The following is a 22,004-nucleotide window of genomic DNA, read 5'->3' on the forward strand; positions in this document are numbered from 1 at the left end:
ACCATAGATCACAGAGATCTAGTATGTTCTTGGCCAAATTATTTCCAGTCTCCATAGCAGGATCCCAAATATTACAAAATTAGGTACTGCAATTAAAGTACACAAGGTTGACATACAGCATGGTGTAATGTTTTCTCAGGTGTATAGACTAGCCAATCCCAAATTCAGCAGTAGTTCAAACATCACTCCTCACATAGTTTTGTGCTGTTAAGATTTTCACACAAGGTAATTTCTTATTCAGAAATGTTACCCCAAATTCCAGTTTGCTACAGAGCTATCAGTGCATCTTTTCTGGTATACAGATTCCATTATACAGCCATCTCCAGAAGGCTAGAGATACATTTTATTTTTAACAGAACTGATATATTTACAGCACTTGACAATGCAAGAGACAGGTGATTCTGTCAACAAATAAAAAATAGTAATTTTACAGTCAGGCACTGTACATATTTGCAAAGAAAGCAAATATATTTCACCATCTTCTCAGGAACTATTCCCTTTTCACATTGATCTTCTTTTGAGTCTCATGATGATTTTAATATCTATACTAAGAGACTCAACTGTACATATTCATGGAATAAAAGTTGCAGAGGAAGCGTTAAAACTGTTCTTCCAAAAACAATTTGCAATATTCCTCTGGACATCAGCTAGCATAATTTAATGCAAATTTGCTATCATTCTGCCAAAGCTTAAAAACATTTATAAATCTGCCGTATTGACAAAGGACTGTTCTTACAGGACAAAGATAAAGCCACGTAAATAAGGAGAAGCTGGTAACAACACTTGTCTTAGGAGTGGCTAGGTAGGTAACTGATTACACTGCAATTAAGAGTCTGTAAGTGGCCTGGAATGAGAGGTGCTGAGGCAGCTCTGGAAGACAAAGGCAGATGATAACCAGATCCTGCTGGCCAAATATCATCTATATTCTTGCAGAATAATAAGCCAGATTCTCCAACCTGAGCCATAATCAATAGGAAAGGGATACCATTTACTCAGTGATGCAAAAGTATTACTTTATGTCCTATCTTGTCAGAAGATCTACAGTTTGCAGAGGTTCTCCACCTTTCCAAGCTTTCAAATGAGCTACATTTCCCTTATCCTTACACCATAAGATACCTGTGAAGTTTACTATTCTACTTCTTGACTGAAAGATTACATTAAGTAGAGGGATTATTTTGCTATAGAATCTTTCCATTTTCCCCTGAAGTGTAAGCATGAAAAAAACAAAAAACAAACAATGATTCGTATCCCCATTGAAGGGGTTTATCCTGATCTCTCTCAAAATGTTGGTCCTAATAGTTCGCTATAAAAAAAGGATGGTGTATGTGTGTGTATCTTTCAGTATTTTCATTTGGCAATTTGTATCACCCAGCCACCTTGTCTCTCCACACATGGTTTGATTTCCTTAAAGTGGTTTTTAGGGATTTGAGTAAAAAGAAGCCACTGCCAAAGAAAATATTTAAAAAAATAAGTTAATTCCACGATTTGAATCATGGTATGTGCATAGCTTCCATACATACAAAAGAAAAGAAAGCAGCTTCCAGACTACATGCTGTTACAGATGAACAAAAATACACTCACATCAAAAGGACCTTACTCTGGACATATAAAACCCATAAAGGTAGTTCTCTTCTCTGCGACAGCACCAGTTTGGGGGTAGGGGAAATCAAGAGAAAAATTAGCAGGATTTGAAGACCAGTTGGGATTTGAAGGGAGCCTTATGTATAGTTCAACAGAATGAGGGTCATTGCTACCTGAAAATGATAGGGATGAACTGGATTCAGGAAACACACACTTAAAGATGTAATGCAGATATTTGTTCCTCTGGAAATAGCTAATCCCGAGGACATAGCACATTCTGACTCTCTCTGAACTGAACAATGCATCAACTTAATCGAAATGCACTTCTACAAAACTGCAAAGATTTTACTTATTTCTTTTTAAGCAATATTCATGTAAAACCTCTGAAGACTGCCGTTTGCTACTGCAAGATGCACTGCATATTGGTTTAGGTTGCTAAGTAACATATTCAAGTGCAGTGTCAGTCAAACACTCAAATGGTCCTACTCTTTATGCTTCTCACATCCACTTCTGGAGGGAAACTTTATCTTTGGATGCCCAAATGGTAAACCACCGGAGCAATGTCTAAAATCCAGTTGAATACAGGTAGATGTAGTCACACTAATACTGGTCACATGAAGACAATTTCAGTGCAAAGCTCTGTCCGGAGCACTCTCTGGTTGGTGAAGAAGTACATGAAATATGCACCGTATTGCCAGAGAGGCAAGCAGAGGATACTGAGTCCTGTCCAAAGGTTGAGACTATTGACGTTTAGCTTTATATGGCCTGGAACGTTTCCGTCGGTCGGGCTTTCGCTGCTTATGGAGACGCCCAATGCTGACCCCTTGCCGTCTACGAACAGAGATGTTTTGTTCAACAAGGCTAGGCAACATTCCTGCAAGATGATAGTGTGTAAGATTAGCCAAATAGAATCAAATCTTGCTTCCCTTTCAACATTTTAAAATATAGAAGTCCAGAAGATTGCATTCCTGTTATGGAAACACAAAAAGGGATCATATGGCTGCTTAACCAGATTTATTGTGGCATTAAACTTTTATGGAATAAACCTTTCTCAGCTCAAATTCTCTAATGGTTATGTCTTAATAAATATTAATTTTGAAATGCCAAAAGGTTTGTTCCTTCTTTCTTCCTTATATGGACTTTTCCTTTTAGTTAGCAATAAATATCTGGGAAAAGTTATACCAGTGAAGAAGGCTAACTAGTTTAAGATTCATCACATTTACAGATATAAAAGGTTCCAGATAAATTGGAAATCACAATGTAAGATAGCCAGAATCCTAACCATACATATTTGAATTTAGATTTTAATAGAAGTAGGTGGGAAAATTATTGTATTGACCAATCAAAATATATATTACTCACAAGACTGATCAAAATCTCACTTACAAGCTGTTTTTTTTAAAAAGTGTTGACTTGTAAGATAGTTTCATTTGGATTATTCATGAAAATCTTGCTCTACTGATAGTCCTCATTTAAGAACAGTTAACGGAACATTTTATAGGGTAAATTATTATTTTATCATTATCACTAAAACTGAACTGATTGATCTCTGAATGCCTTTTACAGTGTATTTAACTTAAGCATTTGTCTGATTCTCTAGTATTGATGCTATATTACTACCTCCAAAATTTCCTATTAGTTAAAGCCTGAATGGGAAATAGATGAACATATTTTGAATAACACACACAGATAAATCCTTGTAAATAACTAGCAAATGGTTTTTTAAATGATGAAATTAATCCTTCCAAAATCTTAAAACATATTTTATGTATTTTGGACTCAATAGAAAATACTAAATGTTCACTCATTTTTATAAATGACTATAGAAACTAGAGAAAAAGATAACAATTAAGAATCCAGATCACAAACTCCTTTAGCCTGGGCCTATCTAATTACTACTGTGTTTTAGTATGATAGTTTCAAACTTTCAACACTATATGTTACAACTATCTCTATTATTTGGAATTTAGCAAAACATCAGGATTTAAGAACACCTATAAGTGGGAAAGACAGATTATAAATACTCTTCATGTTGCTATTTGTGCTAGAAAAATAAATCTACCTCTGATTGGGAGCAAAAGGTTGCTGTTTTTTGCTGTTTATCAACCTCTGAATTTATCCTTTTCTAACACAGTGCAAAGAAAAGCTCTTTCAATCAAATTCCTCTCACCTTCTTGTGCCAACATGGAGATAAAAGTACATATAAATTCATCATAATTGTGAGTTCTTCTCTGATCATCAATCTAAGAAAGTTAGAAAAAGGAAAAAAAGTATCTGTTCAACATCACTATTGAAACAAATAAGAGGGGGGTGGAATGCCAACACTTATCTTATGGCTAGTAAATCAGACTCAAGACCATTAAAAATATTCTATAGCATTCAATAGTAAACTAAACCAAAAAGGCCAAAAAACCTCTTCGTGTTCTCAAAATGTTGACCCATGTTGACAATGTTGTGTAATTGGAAGACAATGGGATTTCCAGCTTCAGGTAAGAAGCTTAAATGTTGTAATCCATACTTAGTAAAGCTAAAAAGAAAACACAGTAATTCAGACTTTGCTGGACTAAGACTTACATCTAATCTGTTTTCATATCAGAATATTAGGCCAATATACTGAGACATAATCTTCAACTGAATCTACAATTTGACTAGAATTGAACAGGCCTGAGCAGGCTCAGATCTGCCTGGAACTTGAATAGGAAACATATAGTAAAAAACATATCCTGGAAAAGTGAATTACTTCTATGAAAACTACATGGATTTGTTTATGTACCCATCCAGAACTCAAATTCAATCTGAGTGAATTCAATCTGAGAGAATAATTATCAAATATTAACAGTTTTATTGTTTGGTATTTATATTTGTAAGCCACCAAGAGTCTATAACAGATGACTATAAAAAAAAATAACAAAAATAACAACACAATATTCTCTATTAGTTACCTTGAATTTCTTTCTTTTCTCTACTTCCTCCTTTAAACAGGCCTCATAGTTTGCAATTTCAGCCTCCACACACTTAAGCAATGCCAGGAGCTCCTGTCAAAACAAAACAGTAGCAGTATAAGCAGAATGACTCACTAATGCTAATGGCACAGCAGTACTTCATAATCAGCTTAAAGCACTAGCAATATTTCAGTATAACTTTATTCTAAGAGTAGATCATTCTCTAATCTAATTTTTTAAACAAAAAAGCTTCTACAATCCCAAAGCACCCAACAGGGAACAACCACAGTCAATAAATAAAGTAACACAACTTGGGAAATTAAAGGAGAAAAAAAATCATTTTAAACTACCTTGATGCAAGCATAAATTAAATAGTGCCTAAAAGTTCTTGCAGCAAAAATAAACTTATCTTGATGCCATTTCAAATTTTCTATTGGCACTTTTCTCCGTATGCATATCACTAGAATGATATGTCTTGAAGAAAAGGGGAAAAAAACTATGTCAAGAACAGCATTATGCTGTATGGCCCCGGTTATGCACAGTATATATGTGACTGTATGAAAATCAAAAATGGAAAATAAAAAAACACATTTTACAACAACAACAAAAAAAAACCCCAGCATTTTCTCCATTCTTAATTTTTGTTGAAAGAGCTATCACTATAATTCTAGTTCCTTGCTACTGTGCTTTGTCATTCTTATTGTATTGTTTTTAAAAGATGCCTAGTCAACTGCATTCAGAATCTTTTCTGCATAGGGGTAGCATTAGAAGAACATGGGATAGTCGGGGTTGCGCAAGCCTCATCTCTATAGCACTGGCAAAAGCATAAAGACATCTCGACTTCCCTTCTTTCTCTCTGCATGACTCAAGCACCGAACCCAGAGGAGAGGCAGCTGTTTTTTTAAAAACATCTATAGTAGCTACAATTATATTTTACAATGACGTGACCGGACTGATAAGTAATGACTTTATCCCTCTGCCAAAACAGTCCCCTTTCCAAGCATTTTCTATGAGGTTCAGATAAGACTCAAGAAAAAGCAGATTCCTGTCAAGTTTAGTGTCACATATGAATGAGCAAGGTCCAGCCAATGCAACCAAATCTAGGCAAATAGCACCCAAAAGTATTTCCGGCTATCACAGAATTGCTTTAGGTCAAAAGTAACTTACTTTAGGAACATATTTTTCCCCAGCAGGGGGATCAGTAGACTTGCCAATTCCAGTCTTCTCCTTGCTGTCACGTGGCTCAGTAGAGTCCACTGCTTCTGCTTTTACAATAATCTGAACCTCTTCATTCGATTTGTTAGATGGAGGAGAGGTTTTTGCACCCTCTGGGAAGACAAAAGGAGGAATTATTAAACACAGTGTTATCTTCTTTTACATTTTGAATACTGTGGAGGAATAAATAATGGTATTTTCTTTCTAAGCTGAACAAATGCATGTTCTTAGCCCAGAAGCCCGTAACAAAAACAACATTTCATTTATAAACCGGTGTTAGAAAAGTAGGTAACTCAGCAGAGAAGGAGCTCCCATTCAGAGCACAAACTGAATTTTTCTGTCAGGATTGTTCATAATTATGTGCCTTCTACGTTATTCACAAAAACTCAGAGGCAAGGGAAATTTTCTCCAATGAGTTTATCCATTGAATTCTATATGCATGATTCTATAAATCTTGGAAGCACAATGAAAAATGGTCCTATCTTGTTATCTTACCAACAGGCGATGCATGATTTAGACCAGAAATGCAAACATTTTTTGAATCTTGGGCATGTTGGGAATATTGCAAGGTTCCCCTCGCACATATGTGCTAGTCGTTACTGACTCTACGGGGTGGTGTTCATCTCCGTTTCAAAGCCAAAGAGCCAGCGTGTCCGAAGATGTCTCCATGGTCATGTGACCGGCATAACTAAGCACCGAATGCACACAGAACACTGTTACCTTCCCACCAAAGATGGTCCCTATTTTTCTACTTGCATTTTTATATGCTTTCGCACTGCTAGGTTGGCAGAAGCTGAGACAAGTAACGGGCGCTCACTCCGTTACACGATGCTAGGGATTCGAACCACCGAACTGCTGACCTTTCTAATCGACAAGCGCAGTTTAGCCACTGAGCCACCATGTCCATAATATTGCACAGGCTATAAATACATTCACAAAATGCCTGTCCAAGAAACTTGCCTATACATAAATAATGGTTGAAATATAGTTGAGCAATCACTTGCCGGAAATTGAGCAAGTCCTCCAAAATGACATTATCCTAGTTGAGTCCTTTACTAGGCCCAAAGACAATGCAACAAATATAATATGATGCTCATCTTACCTACTGTCCTGTTTTTTTGTTACACACCCTTTTGAGTCCAAACAGCACAGGCCTTTCATTGCCTTAAGTTTCTAATCTGTTTAAAGTTGCAAATTAGGAGGTTGCCAAAAAAACCTTGGAATCCAAAAAGCCCTTCCACATTTGTTACTGTTCCTCCTGCAAATCACAAGAGTCCTCCAAACACACCCCTCAACTGCCCAGCAAGCAAAGAAGAGGACCCACAGAAGAGTAAGAAAAGAGTTAACTATTGTTTTCTCTTGAACCATACCTGTGACAGTAAGAGGGCAGAAAACTCCCTCCTCTGTGAGGTGCAACAAACCCGTACTGATGATGGGACCCAAATCTCTCACAGCCCGATTGTAGCGTATACAGTCTACACGGAGCAGGCTCTCTTCTTCCCCAAACAGCACCTTGGAGATATGAGAAGTGACAGGACTGGAAGGGCGAGTGGGATTGGCTGATCGGATGGGGGAGCGAAGAGGGGAATTGAAGGCACTCCCAATCTCTGAGGCAGTGTCCGTGCTTTCATTGCTGGGTGTGGGAGATGGTTGAGAGTGGGCAACAACAGCTACTGCTGTGCCTCCACTGCTAGTCTTAATAGACAAGGGAATGGAAAGGTCCTTCTGAGTTTCCTTCAGCTTTTCCGCAAGGACATTGATGGTGTTGGGCTGCAGCATAGACAGCTGGGTGTCTCCGCTCCCCATCAGGTGCTCCTGTTTCACAAGGCCTTTCCTCTTGTAACTGTCCAAAGCCAGAGAGAGGAGGAAGCAGGGAATTAAGCTGAGAAGGTTATATTCACCAGTAGCAATCAAAATGAGAGGAAAGGTTTACATTACATCCATTATATATCAATCTCAATTTTAAAACGGCAAAATACATATATGGCATTAAGATACGTTATTGTAGCATTGCAATATGTATACACATTACATCTCTGTCATTTCATTTGTTTTTGCAATTACCACTTTGCTAAAATAGTTTTTCCTCTGCTTTTTTCTAATATCTGAAGATCAAACATCCCATTATGAAAACAGTCCACAAATATCATTCAATATCCCCAATTTGAACATCTACTGCTATTTCTCTTTCCAGCCATATATCAAATTATCATGGATTTGTTTTTAAAAAATCATGCAATTGTACTTTTAACATTTTCCAGATTAGACAATGGACAGTTCCTTGCTTCTAACACACATATAGCTCTCAAAACTGATGGTATACAAATATACCAACCCACATAAACCTTGCTGCATATCGCAGCCAGCAGCTCACAAGCAATTTAGAAATTTTAGAAAAACCAATTAGTCAAATTTAAACACTTATTTCCCTCATTAGCAGGAGCCAAGAAATTTTAGTCTGCTTGACCAAAGACTGAGAGGAAAACTGGAGCCAAGGGAAGGAAGAGGCATGGCGAAGAATTTCATTCAGTCTCAGGACCAATCAGGATGTGATGATATCCCATTGGTGGCCCCTCCCGCATAACACATAACAGCTTTCTTTCTAATGCAGCCCTATATAGTACAACTATAATATAGCTAGAATACTTTTCAAGAACTAGAAGCGAAGAACTCTCGAATTTGACAAAAGTGCAACAGCAGGCTGAGTAACTACTGAACACCATCAGGCCATTACCTGATGGCAGGATTGGTATTACACACTTCTTCATCCTCATCATCATCATAGTCATCCTCATCATCAGAGTATTGCTGGTGCTGCGGGACTGGAACTCGGCTTCGGCCCACTCCTGCTGCAAGGTCCTCTTCCTCCTGAAATACAGTCATCCAGATGTCTTCAGGTAATGTTAGTATCTAAGAAGGTCTCTGGTCCTCCAAAGTCGATCTTTAAAAACAAAAGTACTTGAAGAAATAACTACCGTATTTTTCAGAGTATAAGACACCCAAGTTTTAAAGAGGCAATTTTTTTTAAAAAGTAGGTAGGTAGATAGAGGGATAGAGAGGAAGAGAAAGCAAGAAATACGGTAGGTAGGTAGAGAGTAGTTAGGTAGGGAGGTAGATAAAGGGGGAGAGAGAGAGAGAGAGAGAGAGAAATAGAGAGAGATAAATACAGTGGGTAGGTAGGGAGAGGGATAGAAAGGAATAGAGAGTGAAATACAGTAGATAGGTAGGGGGAGAGAGAGAAAGACAGGTTGGTAGGTCGAGGGATAGAGAGAGAAAATTAGAGAGAGAGAGAAATACCACTCATCAACCACTCTAATCAAACAGCTTTCCGAAAGGGGGAAAAAAGTTTTTGCACTCTGCAAACCTCCCCAAAACGGCCCGTTTTTTTGCGAAAACGGGCTTGGGTTGTTGTTTTTTTAAAGGCATGAATAGCCTTGGGGGGGCTTGCAGAATGCTCCTGGGGTGAGGGGCCAAAAACGAGCAAAAAAAAGGCCATTTTTTGCAAAAACGGGCCTTTTTTGTCAAAAAAATTTGCATGCATAGCCTTATGGAGGTTTATAGAGTGCTGCTGGGGGCTGGAGGGGCCAAAAAACGACCCGTTGTTTGCTAATTTCTGCCCTCCCCAGCCCCCAGGAACTGTCTGAAAGCCTCCATAAGGCTTTGCTCGGCCATTTTGGTGAAGGGGACGGGGCTTCGGGAGGCAAAAAATGCTGTATTCGATGTATAAGACGCACCCAGATTTTCAGCCTCTTTTTAGAGGAAAAAAGGTGCATCTTATATTCCAAAAAATACAGTATTTCTCCTGCTTCAATGGTATTTGGGACTCACCAAAATACAAGCCTGAATTAGAGAAAGAAAACAATGATGCACACTATGAAAATCCTTCCAGGTATGTATGCAGATATATCCAAAATAATTTAATCTCTCTTATTTGATAAATAGAAAGGGTATAAAGCAATGTGGCTTTTTGTAAATGTATATATCTCAATCATCCAACTTTTTGTAAGAGAAGTGAAATATTTTCAAGGAAAAAAACCAATAAAGTCCAGTTGCCTTTTGAAAAGTACCTTTGGGCTTTTTGTATAATATCCCAGGAAGTTTCTTGACAATGGACCTTCCATTAAACAAATAGCAGTCACTTTTGCCATTTTTATTCAACTCGAGAAGGATTATACATTGAATAGCATATGCAAGATAGCAGTTATTCCTTCAAGTCCTTTTTCTTCATTGGAAAAGTTTTCAAATATTAAACTGCATTCATGAAAGAAGCAGAAAGGTGAGATGGCTACATTTAATTGCGTTTGCAGGGAAACACAAGATGCACTGGTTTGCATGGCATACCAAGAATACTGTTTGGTGGGAAGATTCATTTTTTGATTAAAGTTTATTTCTCCATTTTCATAACATTTAATCACACAAATACTATTACATAACCAACATCATATGTATTATTACATGTTTACATCAATTCATCTTACCAACAACTCCCAAAAACCATTTATTGGCTCTTCTGCTCTCCATACACCATATTTATACTTTATCCATCACTTTCTTCTCCCTCTCTCTCCTCCCCCTCCCTACCTCCTTTCTTCCCTCTGTCCTTCTCTTCTCAAGGGAAGATTCATTTTGCATTTTATTATAAAAAAATATTTTGTGTGTGAGATTTTGAAGCAGCTAAATTCCAAACCATCATCAACATCTAGTTCTTTTCAACAGCAGCAGAACTGTGAACATGAGAGTCTTTCAAACGTTATAGCTCTTTTAAATAAAAGATATGCTGCAAGAGTATACAATGCATAGGCACTGTTAATCAAAAATTCATCAAATAAAACTATAAACTGTTAAATTTTAAAGTTAGATGTTTTCAATGCTATATTTTAATTCTTTTATATTGCAGTTTTTATGATGTTGTAAGCCACCCATGGCCATTTGACAGTGAAGCAGTGAAGCATGTAAATTTAATAAAGAGATAGGTGAGTAGAAATTCAACATACTGTATTTTTCGGAGTATAAGACGCACCAAGATTTTGAAGAGGCAAATAAAAAAAGGTTTTGCACTCTGCAGACCTCCCAAAAACAGCCTGTTTTTCACAAAAACTGGGCCATTCCCCCCCCCCCCCAAAAATGGGCATGAATAGCCTGTAGGGGGCTTGTAGAGTGCTCCTTGGGGGGTGGGGAAGCCAAAAACAAGCAAAAAAATGACCAATTTTTCACAAAAACAGGCTGTTTTTTGTCAATAAAAGGGCATGCATAGCCTTTAGGAGGCGAGTGCTCCTGGGGGCTGGGGGCAAAATTGAGCAAAAAACAGCCAGTTTTTTTCTCATTTCTGCCCTCCCCAGCCACCAGGAACACTCTGAAAGCCTCCTAAAGGCTATGCACGGCCATTGTGGTGAAGGGGGCAAGGTTTCGGGAGGCAAAAAATGCTGTATTCAGTGTATAAGACGCACCCAGATTTTCAGCCTCTTTTTTGAGGGAAAAAGGTGTGTCTTATACTCCGAAAAATACGGTACTACATGTATTTAACGCACTACATATTGCTAGGTTAAAAAATGATTCCCAGCTATTTAATGATAAAATCATTCAAGATAAAACAGAACAAAATAAGAATTCTTGTCCAACAAGTAAAGCAATCTTCTCTGGAAAGAGCCAGGCAAGCTTAATTTATATAGTATGTGGCATATAAGGTAGAAAAGATAACATTTTGTCCAAATTCCCACCTGCATAGGTGACTTAGCATAGTTGTGGTTATCCAAGAAAGCCGGCAGCCTTTGCACGATGGGGTTGGGGGCTGATAGGGCCCCATTTATGCTGCTCACATGTGGTTTGCTGCTCAGCTTTGCCTTGCTTGGAGGGCTCTGGGTTGAGGCAGGCAAGTCCTGGGCTTTGGAATCCTCAGTACCCTCTGCAAAATGCACCTGCATTAACTTTCAAGCTGCACACTTTCAGGCAGTATATCTGGAATACTTCCGTCTTCACAGAGAACCTTAACCATTTTCTAAATCTCCATACCTTCACCCAAAGGAATAAATGTCTCACTTGTCTACAGCTGCCTAACTATTAGAATCCCAATTGCATTAAGTTCAGGCACACAATGCTTTCTTTGGGAACAAGCTTAGTAGATTACACTGACCAAATTGTTCCTTTATAATTGACTTTGGGATGCAAAAACCTTATTCAGGGATCATACCTGGACATCAACAGAATCTCGATTTCCCTTATTTCCCAAAACCCAAGCTATAGATTGTGAGTTGCTCAGGAATACTTTTAAATCAGACCCAGGATGCATATTGCTCAAATAAAACCTATGTTCCTAGTAGCCATCTTATTTTTTGAATATTCAGTGTTCCATACCTGCCTGGGAGCTCTCTGGAATTACTTGAGTTCTTCCTGTTTCCAGTGGGGTAGAGCTCTTGCTGTTGGCTGTCCTGGGCTCCTCAGGAGTCTGGAGCTCTTGAGATTTCTGGGTATGCACCAGTTCTGGTTGAGTCACTCGGATGAGCTTACATAGAAAAAATTGGCAGTAAAAATCACAAAAGAACAGAAAAATGAAAACAGTCATGCTTCCAATGATACACTCATTATATATGGGAAAAGAAGCTGAGATTATGATTAAACGTGCATGTTGCCAAATCCTCAGAAACTAAGAGCAACTTACAAAAATGAAAAAGTAATAAAACATTCACTGTAAAATGCTATTTCTCCACTATCTCACAATAAAAAAATAATACAAAGAGAACACTCCACCAATAAATAGCTATTATAAAAATTAACTAATGACAAATAGCCACTTCCAAAGATCCTTCCATAAACCATCAATGTGTCTGGACAAAAAGCAGCTTTAGTACACTAAAGATTTTGACTCAATATATTTCCAAGCAGTTCTGATTTCAAAGGCAAGTACAAAATAACCCACTCACCTAGCATAAGCCTCTTCCATTTTCACACCTGCTCCTAATATTTGGGCTTCTTGTTGTTAAAATATGTTTCTAGATCATAGGCCATTTATGACAAAAAGCAAGCAATGCTACTTAGGCACAATCTAAGAATCATTGAAAAGCACAAAAAAGAAGAAGAAGAGAAGGAGGAATAAGAAGGGAAGAGGAAGAGGCAGCTAGAGTAGGTTACCATGGTGAAAAAAGTACAATGAAAAAAGATTTTTTTAAAAAAGTATCAATTAGCAGACACAGCCTGTGAGCTTCTTCCAATTTCTTTCTGGAAAAGCCATTCTGCACTCAGAACTCTGCTCTGCTTGATGATCCTCAACCTTGAACCAACTGTGTCTCTTTCAAAAGCTAGATGTAATCAGAAAAGATATGTGGCTTTTAATCTTCTCTTCTCTTTATTTCCTTCTTACCTGCTGCAAAGCTTCCAGTACAGTTTGCCGGTTCACCTTTAAGATGTGTAGCTTAGATTCATACTTCATTCTCCTGTCGGGTACCACAGCCATCAAGTTAAAGCGGATGTCATGATATGGTTCCCTGTGAGAAATAACAGTGAGTATTAAGGATCTCAAGTCTAAGTAATTGTGGCAAAAATCCCTTCTTCTGTCACTCTCAAGTCAACTATCTATTCGTCTGTAGTATATATAAATCCTGTAATATGCTTGATTTTCAATTCTTGTGCAAGCAATGCAGAACTTTTCAGAAACCGAAAGAGGATTTTTGTTCAGTAAATACCCCAAACACTTCATCACTTCTCAAGTACGCCTCTCAAAATGTTCACATAAATCTAAAATGCATTGATCTGTTCATTCACCCTGCTGTAGCAAGTCCAATCCTCTCCATGATAACTCTCCTGGCTTTGTCTGTCCATTCCTCATCTTCTGCCCAGGGCCCTGGAAAAAGGAAATAAAAGAAAAGGCAAATAAAGAAATATACAGGGCAAATGTTTCTACTAATAGATCAATTTGTTAAGCTGACTTGCATAGTGCACAGTAGGTTCTTGTTATCTGGCTATTGATCTGAGACATGCACTGCTTTAAAGACAATTAATAAAAGAAAACCAAACCCTGAAGGAAATTATTTCAACCTTATTATTTAAAATTATTTAAAATTATTCCCTTTTACCAAAAGGGAAACTATATTTATACAAAATATATTTGTATAAAATATATAAAAATACAAATATCTCTGTTGTTACATTATTTTAGTCATAATTCTATTGATGTTAATAGAATTAAACTGTTCAGATATTGCTTTTCTTTTAAACATTACTATCCGCCTTATGCTTCTCAGGAGAAAACTGAAATAAATACATTCAAATTATAAAATAAAATATTAATCTGCATTCGTCCTATGTTCTCTAATGCTACAGACAAAGTCAAAAGAATTGTCGACTTTCCACTCTAATGCAAATAAAGCCTAATATATGTTACAGAACATTGCCTAAGAATAGAATAATTACAATTCAGTCTTCTCCACTATCTAAACTATTCCTATTTATTTTCCATCTAAACTATTTATTTCCCCAAATCAGTATGTTCATCAACTGGGATATTGCTATATTTCACTGGTGGGCAAAATGTTTCAAAACAAACCACCTTGAATTCAAAATGTCTCATTTTGAATGCAACATGGACAATTTTAGCAACTTCAAAAGTATTGCAAGCTCGAAGCAGCCCTGGTATTAACTATAAAATACTTTAGCTAAGGATCAAAATAGCCTATTTCAGACTCAAACCAACTGCCTCACACTCTAATTTTGAAATTCAAATGGTTAAAATCTTGGCACAACTTTATTATACTCCTTGTAGCAAACAACTGCTCCTTGAAGCTAAACCAAGTTTCCTTACCATGATCAATAGGGTAAACCTTTAGGCCATCCAGTTCAAAGAGCCGCCCTTTAATGGGAACATAGCTGACAAAATGAAAAGCCTCCATGGTCCGTACAGCACTAATTCCATTCTGTTTTTCTGGTAAATGTCGCGGTTCTGGTCTAATTCAAAAAGACAAGAAATCTGTGTAGATGTAGTCTAGGTCTATATTGCAGCAAACACATATTCTGCCCTCATCCAACTTACCTAGCATGGCTGTTATGGGCCTTGGCCAGTTCTGGGGCATTCCCAATGGCGTAGCCTTTGCTCTGGGAGGTTGGAAGAAAAAAAATGATGGGAAACTCTGTAAGATCACATATAGCCCTCCTTTTAGTAGACTTAAATAGATGCTCTATCTCTTACTCTATTTTACAGACAAGGAACAAAATTCATTTGAGTCATATCATGTGGCTATGAGCACCGCTGTCTCAAGGTTAAGTAAGGGTAATTTTAAAACAATTTTGTGTACACTTCTATTTTGAGAAATTGAACCAATTCTCTGCAATATCACTTACTCCAATATTATTTTTATTTCTCCAAGCAAGTTAGCAGCCTCATTTCAGAATTCTGAACTTTAAGGCACCAAACTCTTCTTTTTCAAGAGTAATACTGACAAAGTAAGGTCTACAAACAGGATTACTTAAAGCCAGCTTTTCCTAATTTGGTGCCCTTTCATTGTGCTGTAAAATCCAGAATTACAATAAGCAACACACACACACACACACACACACACACACACACACCCTTCATACCTCTGGACTAAAACCTTTGGTAAATTCTTTCATTCGGCTCAGTGTTGGCCCCAGATCCACACTGTTACAATTCAGGAGAACACTTAACAGTGCATGTGTGGCACAAGAATTGGGAATCAGCTACAAAGCAAAAGAACATTTAGATGAAATATGAAATTATGGCAATCCGGCAAAGTAGCCTATCTATACAAAAACCATATATACATTCTTGCCCTCTTGTGTATAGACTGGCCTTCTGGTGGTGCATTCCAAGCAATGTGATTTTGTCATGGCTTAAATAGTCTATATATTCTGATTGCTGGAGCTCACAAGGATCTCCCACCAAGAAGCAGCAGAATGAGTACCAAAAAAAAAAAAAAAAAAAAACCAACAGTTAATACTGTATTTTGTTAAGCCACAAAATAATACCTCAAAATCTTCAAAACGAACTATTTATTAATTTATATACCGTGTGTTAGGAATAAAATCCAACAGTTGGGTTGGCAATATATAAATCATATAACAATGTTTGTACCCGTTTCTTTAAATCATACTGTAAATGTGATTGGTTGCTGTTTTCCTCAATCGGCATAAGAGGGAGCCAGAACGACTGTTAACTCTCTTTGTTTCATTAGATGCTGGGCTGATCGGATCTGAGTGTTTTGGAAGCTGGCTGTTAGAAAGTGCCATGAGCTATTGTACGTTTTGCAAGTGTTAGCAAACTTTGTGTACCGGACTGTTTATATGATACTGGACTATGTTATTTGGATTATCCCTTAACTGAAAGACATTGATGACTGACTATCTTATCCGTGTATGACTTGGACTGTTTGATGGACTCTGATACCTCTATTTCCACGAAAGTAAAAGCCTATTTAAACTGCAGTGTCTCTGTATGCTGGTTTGTGTGTTCTCCACACAACTCTCACAACACTTTGCTGAACGTACTCGCTCTTCCAACGGGGAGCTTACCTAACACCATGTTTTCCCAAAAATAAGACAGGGTCTTATTTTCTCCTGACCCCCAAAATAAGCACTTGGCCTTATTTTCGGGAAGATCTTATTATTTTTGAAGGGCAGGAGGTGGCGAGCGTGATCACTTCATGGCTGCTGCTGTGCTGCAATATTTTCCGGGAGGGTTTATTTTCAGGGGAGGGCTTATGTTAGCTCATGCACTCAAAAGCCCGAATGGACTTATTATCCAGGGAGGTCTTATTTTCAGGGAAACAGGGTAGCTTTCTATCAAATTTTCTCTGAGTGGATATGGTAATAAAAGTAAAACCAACAAAGTGTTAAAAATATTATATATAAAACAGAATGCATATTACGCATTATATGGATAACATCTTTAAATTCAATCTCTCAATTATAAAGTCTTCCCATTTCAGAGATTAGGACACAAGAGCAAAAAACAAGCTGTTCTTTCTTTTTTCAGATCAGTTTACCTGGTGAGCAAAGAACATGTTGTTGACAATGTCATCATCAATCACTGATGTCTCATCTACCAAAGTAGAAACTTTCCGTCGGGACCGACGTTCTTCAATCCATTTGAAAAGGAAGATAAATCCATACACAGGTCTGAAAAGAACAATTCTGCAATATGTAATCCATCACTTTTGAAGGATAATTCTCTATTCACAAACATATTCAACGTTCAATAATTCTCTAGTCAGACATTAGTCTGAGAAATTTCTGGGGTAAGCCAACTAATACATTTAGATAACTGAACTGCAACTTTTCTGAGCACAAAGAGTTAGGTGAGGATTTTTAGAATTATAATATAAAACATTTTAGTTTGTTTTTATTTTATTCAATTTAGGCACTATCTAATTCCAGACTGACTCTAGGTGACTGAATATAAAACAAAGACAAAATATGAAATGAAACAGGAAAGAAAAGAAATTGTTGATGAATTTGGCCAACACTCACACAAACGGACATATCCAACAGGGCCTCCAACTACCTTAGCTCAACACCTAGGAGAACAGCTAGGTCTTTAAGGTTTTCCAAAATGCCCTTATGGAGGAGCCTATAGATCTCAGGGGCAACCACATTCCAAAGGGCTGGTGCTGAGAAAGAGAAGGCACGTTTCCTGGGACTGATGAATGACATTGTTTAATCAAAGGGATTCCAAACACACAAACCCTGCTGGTTCCTACATCTGGAAAAACATCACAGGGAATAGGCCCTATGCTATGTAGGGCTTTATGGTCTTGTTTCATAACTAGCATCTTGGAAGAATTCTGATGAAAATGCAATCAATGCAAAATGCAAAAATCACATTTATGTGACAGAAATGGAATAATTTCCAAAACATTCCAACATCTCCATTATTATTCATACATTTTGGACTGTGTCATTACTTCAGAAGGATACTTTGCTTTTTTCTAGCTAGTATAACAGCCAAAATCTTACCCTTGGCATTTGCTCTGTAGATCATAAATTTCTTCAACTTGTACTCCCTTAACACCTATATAAACATAAACCTTGAGTCAGTATACCAAAAAAAAAGCAAGAACTGATTAATATTCTATCATATGATTATACTCACCAAAATCTTCTACTAAGAGTGTGAAGAGCCCTGTAATGGGGGGGGGGGAACAGGGGAAAGAAGATTGTTAGGTTATTATTTGGAAAATACTAGTTATAAAATTAGTTTGGGGCTTATAATTCACTCTAATCAATCTACTGCAAGCACCAATGCAAAATCAAGATTATAAATTCTACAGGACATCTTCATAAAAACATTTAAGTAAGCCCTGATTCATTTCCCACTTGCATAATCAAAACAAGCTCCATAAATAACTATCTGAGATAAAAACAACTCAAGAAATATTTCAATTACTGACAAAATGCAAGCTTCCCTCACTCACCCACCCACCCCAATTTTATCACCTGGTCCTAAAAAGCAGATAATGCAAGCCCCACTTTCTTGTGAGGTACCTGGGATGAGGGTTAAAAACCAGCCTTTAAAATGAGATACTTCAACACATAGCATATTCTCCAACGTATCTATCCTACTATAATTTCCAAAACTAGCCAAAAAGTGTTATTTCAGTGGGCATTTGGCCTGTAGAATAGCTTAATTTATTCATAAAATGTATTGGCCACCCATCTTATCATAAGGCAATGTATGAGATGTTCTGACACAATACTTCACTGGTATATTAATTATTTGTATTTATTCTGTTATTGCTCCCTTCTTTTATCTTTTTGTTATTCCCTCAGAGTCCATAAGGATTGGGTGGGGCTATAATTGCAGTTAAACAAATACTGAATTTCTTTTGTGAGTTGTTATATAGTGGAGCAGCACACATCTTGTATCATGACAGATGCAACTCCTGTATCACCTAAGTCAGACTACATTAATAAAGTTAACACAACCTTGGCTGCCTTCAGGTTATGTCAGGTGATGTGGTGAGTCCTGATCTCAAAAACAGCCTAAACATGCAGGGAAAAGGACAAAGGATGATGTATACTCTAGAGTCAAGAAAATAGTAGCACTTTCCCTTACAACTGATGCTCTCCCCCTGCCAGCATATATGATAGGATGGGAGCTTGATTAGAACATGTATAAGGAATCTTATCAGATCAAATATATGTACATATTTTCCAAACCTGAAGCTTTATTATTATACTATTTATAGTACTTTGCAGAGAAGTGTACAGGGACATTTTCAAAGTGAATGGAAATCAGTCATTTCTAAGAAAATTATATTAAGTGAGTTACGGCCCATTGTATGACCTTTCTTGCACCAGTTGTTAAGTGAATCAATATGGTTGTTAAATGAATCTGAGTTCTGCATTGACTTTGCTTATCCGAAGGTTTCAAAACGTGATCACATGACCATGGACACTACAACCGTCATAAATACATGCCAGTTGCCAAGTGTTCAAATTTTGATCACATGACCATAGAAATGCTGCAATGGCTGTGGGAAAACTAGTCACAAGTCACTTTTTCAATAAGTACTACCAAATCCCTTACTTCTAGAAAGTGAAATATAGTTGTGACCTAGGAGTTATTGTTTTAGGAGGGCCTAGCTGGCACTAAAGTATTACCAAAGCAAGATAATTTCATTTTAATTTTAAAAAATATTTAATGTCATGTCTTTTGTGAAGTAATGATTCGCAACTTGAAGAATGATTCCGTGACCCGTCAAAAGCGCGGACGGCAAAAGCGCGATCGACAAAATCGCGCCTTTGACGTCATCACAGCGCGACGAAAAAGATCGAAAAATTCAAATAAAAATTAATAAAAATTAAATTAAAGCAAGCCGATTCACATAAAGGTAAGGGTTAGGGTTAGGGTTAGGGTTAGGTTAAGGGTTAGAGTTAGCTTTATAGCGTTAGCGTTAGCGTTAGGTTAAGGGTTAGCGTTAGGTTTTTCGTTACTTTAACGGTTAGGTTTAGGGTTAGGTTTAGGGTTAGGTTAAGAGTTAGGTTTAGGGTTAGGTTTGGGGGGCTTAGGGTAAGGTTTTCGCTTTATTTTTACATTTTTCGAACTTTTTCGTCGCGCTGTGGTGACGTCACAGCGCGCTTTTGTCGAGCGCGATTTTGTCCTACGCGCTTTTGTGGTGGAACCAATGATTCAGATACACAACATCATGGTCAAATCTGATGTAGAAAAGGAGAATGACCAGAGGCATTGGAGCTGTCTATTCCTATATTGTCAATATTGGATCAGCTGGAGGGGGGGAGGAATCTGCCACATAATCCTCAGCTTACTTTCTGAGCCAATTCAGCATAGGTCAAGAATAAAGTCACTCAACTGTACCATATCTAAATTAGTATCCAAATCTGCCTAGCTCAGATGATGGCCCTTATACGACTCTTACGTTGAGAAGAAAGTAAGATGCTTGTGTAAGATAATGGAGAAATATAATAAACGGTTAAATTTTACCAATGCAATGTAGGTTCACCGACAAATGCGCGCTCGACAAAAGCGTGCTGACAAAACCGTGGCAAGAAAACAGCGAGGACGAAATCGCGGCCACAGACGCGCGCCGATAAATGCGCGCTGACGAAAGCGTGCCATCAACAAACAACGTAATACCCTAACCCTAACCCTTACCTTAACCCTAATCATGCTTTCGTCGGCGCACATTTATCGGCGCGCGTCTGTGGGCGCAATTTCGTCCTCGCTGTTTTCTCGGTGCGGTTTTGTCGGCGCACTTTAGACGTGCGCGCATTTGACGGGTCATGTGCAATGTATACTCGTGTTATGGTATTATTATTGTCTTTAACAATAACATAGAGCTGTTTCTATGTAAAGTATTTATTTCCAACAGTCTTGACTAACGATCCCGATCACCATTTTCAAATAAAAACATCTGTGCACTTTATAAAAATTACTTTGAAAGTATTATTTACCTTTAAATGCACTTAAGAAATTATTTTCACTATTGAATAGTATGCCTCTGGTTATCTTATCACATTTCTATTAGGATAAAACAGACAGGTGGGCCTAAACCAAGGTGCTCACAGGGGTCAAACAGGTACACCTTTCAAACACACAGTGCAGCCCACTTAATTGTGATCCACAATTCCTTTGGAAGGAAGACAAACATCAAACGAATGGCTGGATTCAATCATTTGTCTGAATTACAGGCGAATAGAATAGAATAGAATTTTTTATTGGGCAAGTGTGATTGGACACCCAAGGTCTTTGGTGCCTATACTTTCAGTGTACATAAAAGATACGTTTGTCACGAATCATAATGTACAACATTTAATGATAGTCATAGGGTAAAAATAAGCAATCCAATCATACTAGGAAACAATCAATATAAATCGTAAGGATACAAGCAACAAAGTTACAGTCCTGCAGTCATAAGTGGGAGGAGATGAGTGATAGTAGCGATGAGAAGACTAATAGTAATGCACCCTTAGTGAATGGTTTGACAGTGGTGAGGGAATTATTTGTTTAGCAGAGTGATGGTGTTTGGGGAAAAAACTGTTCTTGTGTCCAGTTGTTTTGGTGTGCAGTGCTTTACAGCGTCATGACCCTCTTTTTGACTCGTGCAGTGGAGAGGTCCTATGTATATTGCCATATACTATATGTATGCATATATGTAATATCCTATATGTGTAGATCCTATACATGTTGTCATCGTCTGGGGAAGAAGCAAGCCTGCCCACCTTAGTCCATTGCACAACACCAAGAGGAGGAACCACAATTTCCAAACATTAACAACAGGACTCACTCTCCCTCCCTCTCTCCCCCAAATCCTAGGCAAACCTCCTCGTAACTTCGCAGGGAGACCGCCACCCACTCGGGAGCAGGTCGGAGGTTCCCCCCGTTGGCCCAGCGGCTCCTTCCCCAAGTGCCCCGCCCCACCGCCTCCCCCCTCGCCCCTCCACCGGGAAGCCCCTCCGCCGCCCCCCTCCAGAGACCAACCCCCCCTCCTCCTCCCGAGTTCGCAGGGGCGCCTTCACTCACCGGGGTCGCTCTCCAGCTCCAGCCAGCCCTTATTCATCTTCCCCCTAGTCAGGCCTCAACGCCATGACGGTTCCCGGGCGCCCGGAGGGGAACCATACCTCCGGGTTTCCCCGGGAACATCCGGTCCGCGCTTACAGTCCGGCCTCTCTGGTCAGCCGGGAAGGAGGAGTAACCCGAAATAGCCAGGACGGCGGGGCGGGGGGGTGGGGGCTTAGGGAGACCGGGGGGGGGGAGGAGGAGGGGGAGGAGCAATGGCAGGAGGGCGGCGGCATCGGGCTGCG

At 38.3% G+C, this 22,004-nt stretch overlaps 1 protein-coding gene across 2 annotated transcripts; it reads right to left on the reverse strand.

Moving 5' to 3' along the window:
- Window positions 1-321: 321 nt before the first annotated feature.
- Window positions 322-21,918, reverse strand: BAP1 (BRCA1 associated deubiquitinase 1). 2 transcript variants are annotated; one of them, XM_014076308.2, is made up of 17 exons: window positions 21,724-21,918; window positions 17,833-17,862; window positions 17,697-17,751; window positions 16,727-16,859; window positions 15,303-15,422; window positions 14,758-14,819; window positions 14,530-14,672; window positions 13,494-13,572; window positions 13,093-13,216; window positions 12,090-12,237; window positions 11,456-11,640; window positions 8,473-8,606; window positions 7,109-7,581; window positions 5,691-5,851; window positions 4,524-4,616; window positions 3,752-3,824; window positions 322-2,455 (listed from the first exon to the last, which is right to left on the reverse strand). In XM_014076308.2, exons 1-17 carry the CDS (start codon window positions 21,758-21,760, stop codon window positions 2,322-2,324), a joined length of 2,184 nt encoding a protein of 727 aa, XP_013931783.2. In that variant the 5' UTR covers window positions 21,761-21,918; the 3' UTR covers window positions 322-2,321. The 2 variants fall into 2 exon arrangements, with proteins under 2 accessions (XP_013931783.2, XP_087565327.1); XM_087709201.1 differs by having other exon boundaries at window positions 2,411-2,549.
- Between the last annotated feature and the right edge of the window lie 86 nt (window positions 21,919-22,004).

The sequence above is a fragment of the Thamnophis sirtalis genome, unplaced genomic scaffold (genome assembly GCF_051295495.1).
Source record: "Thamnophis sirtalis isolate CommonGarterSnake01/CBP01778 unplaced genomic scaffold, rThaSir2_p1.2 scaffold_3, whole genome shotgun sequence".
NCBI lineage: Eukaryota > Metazoa > Chordata > Lepidosauria > Squamata > Natricidae > Thamnophis > Thamnophis sirtalis.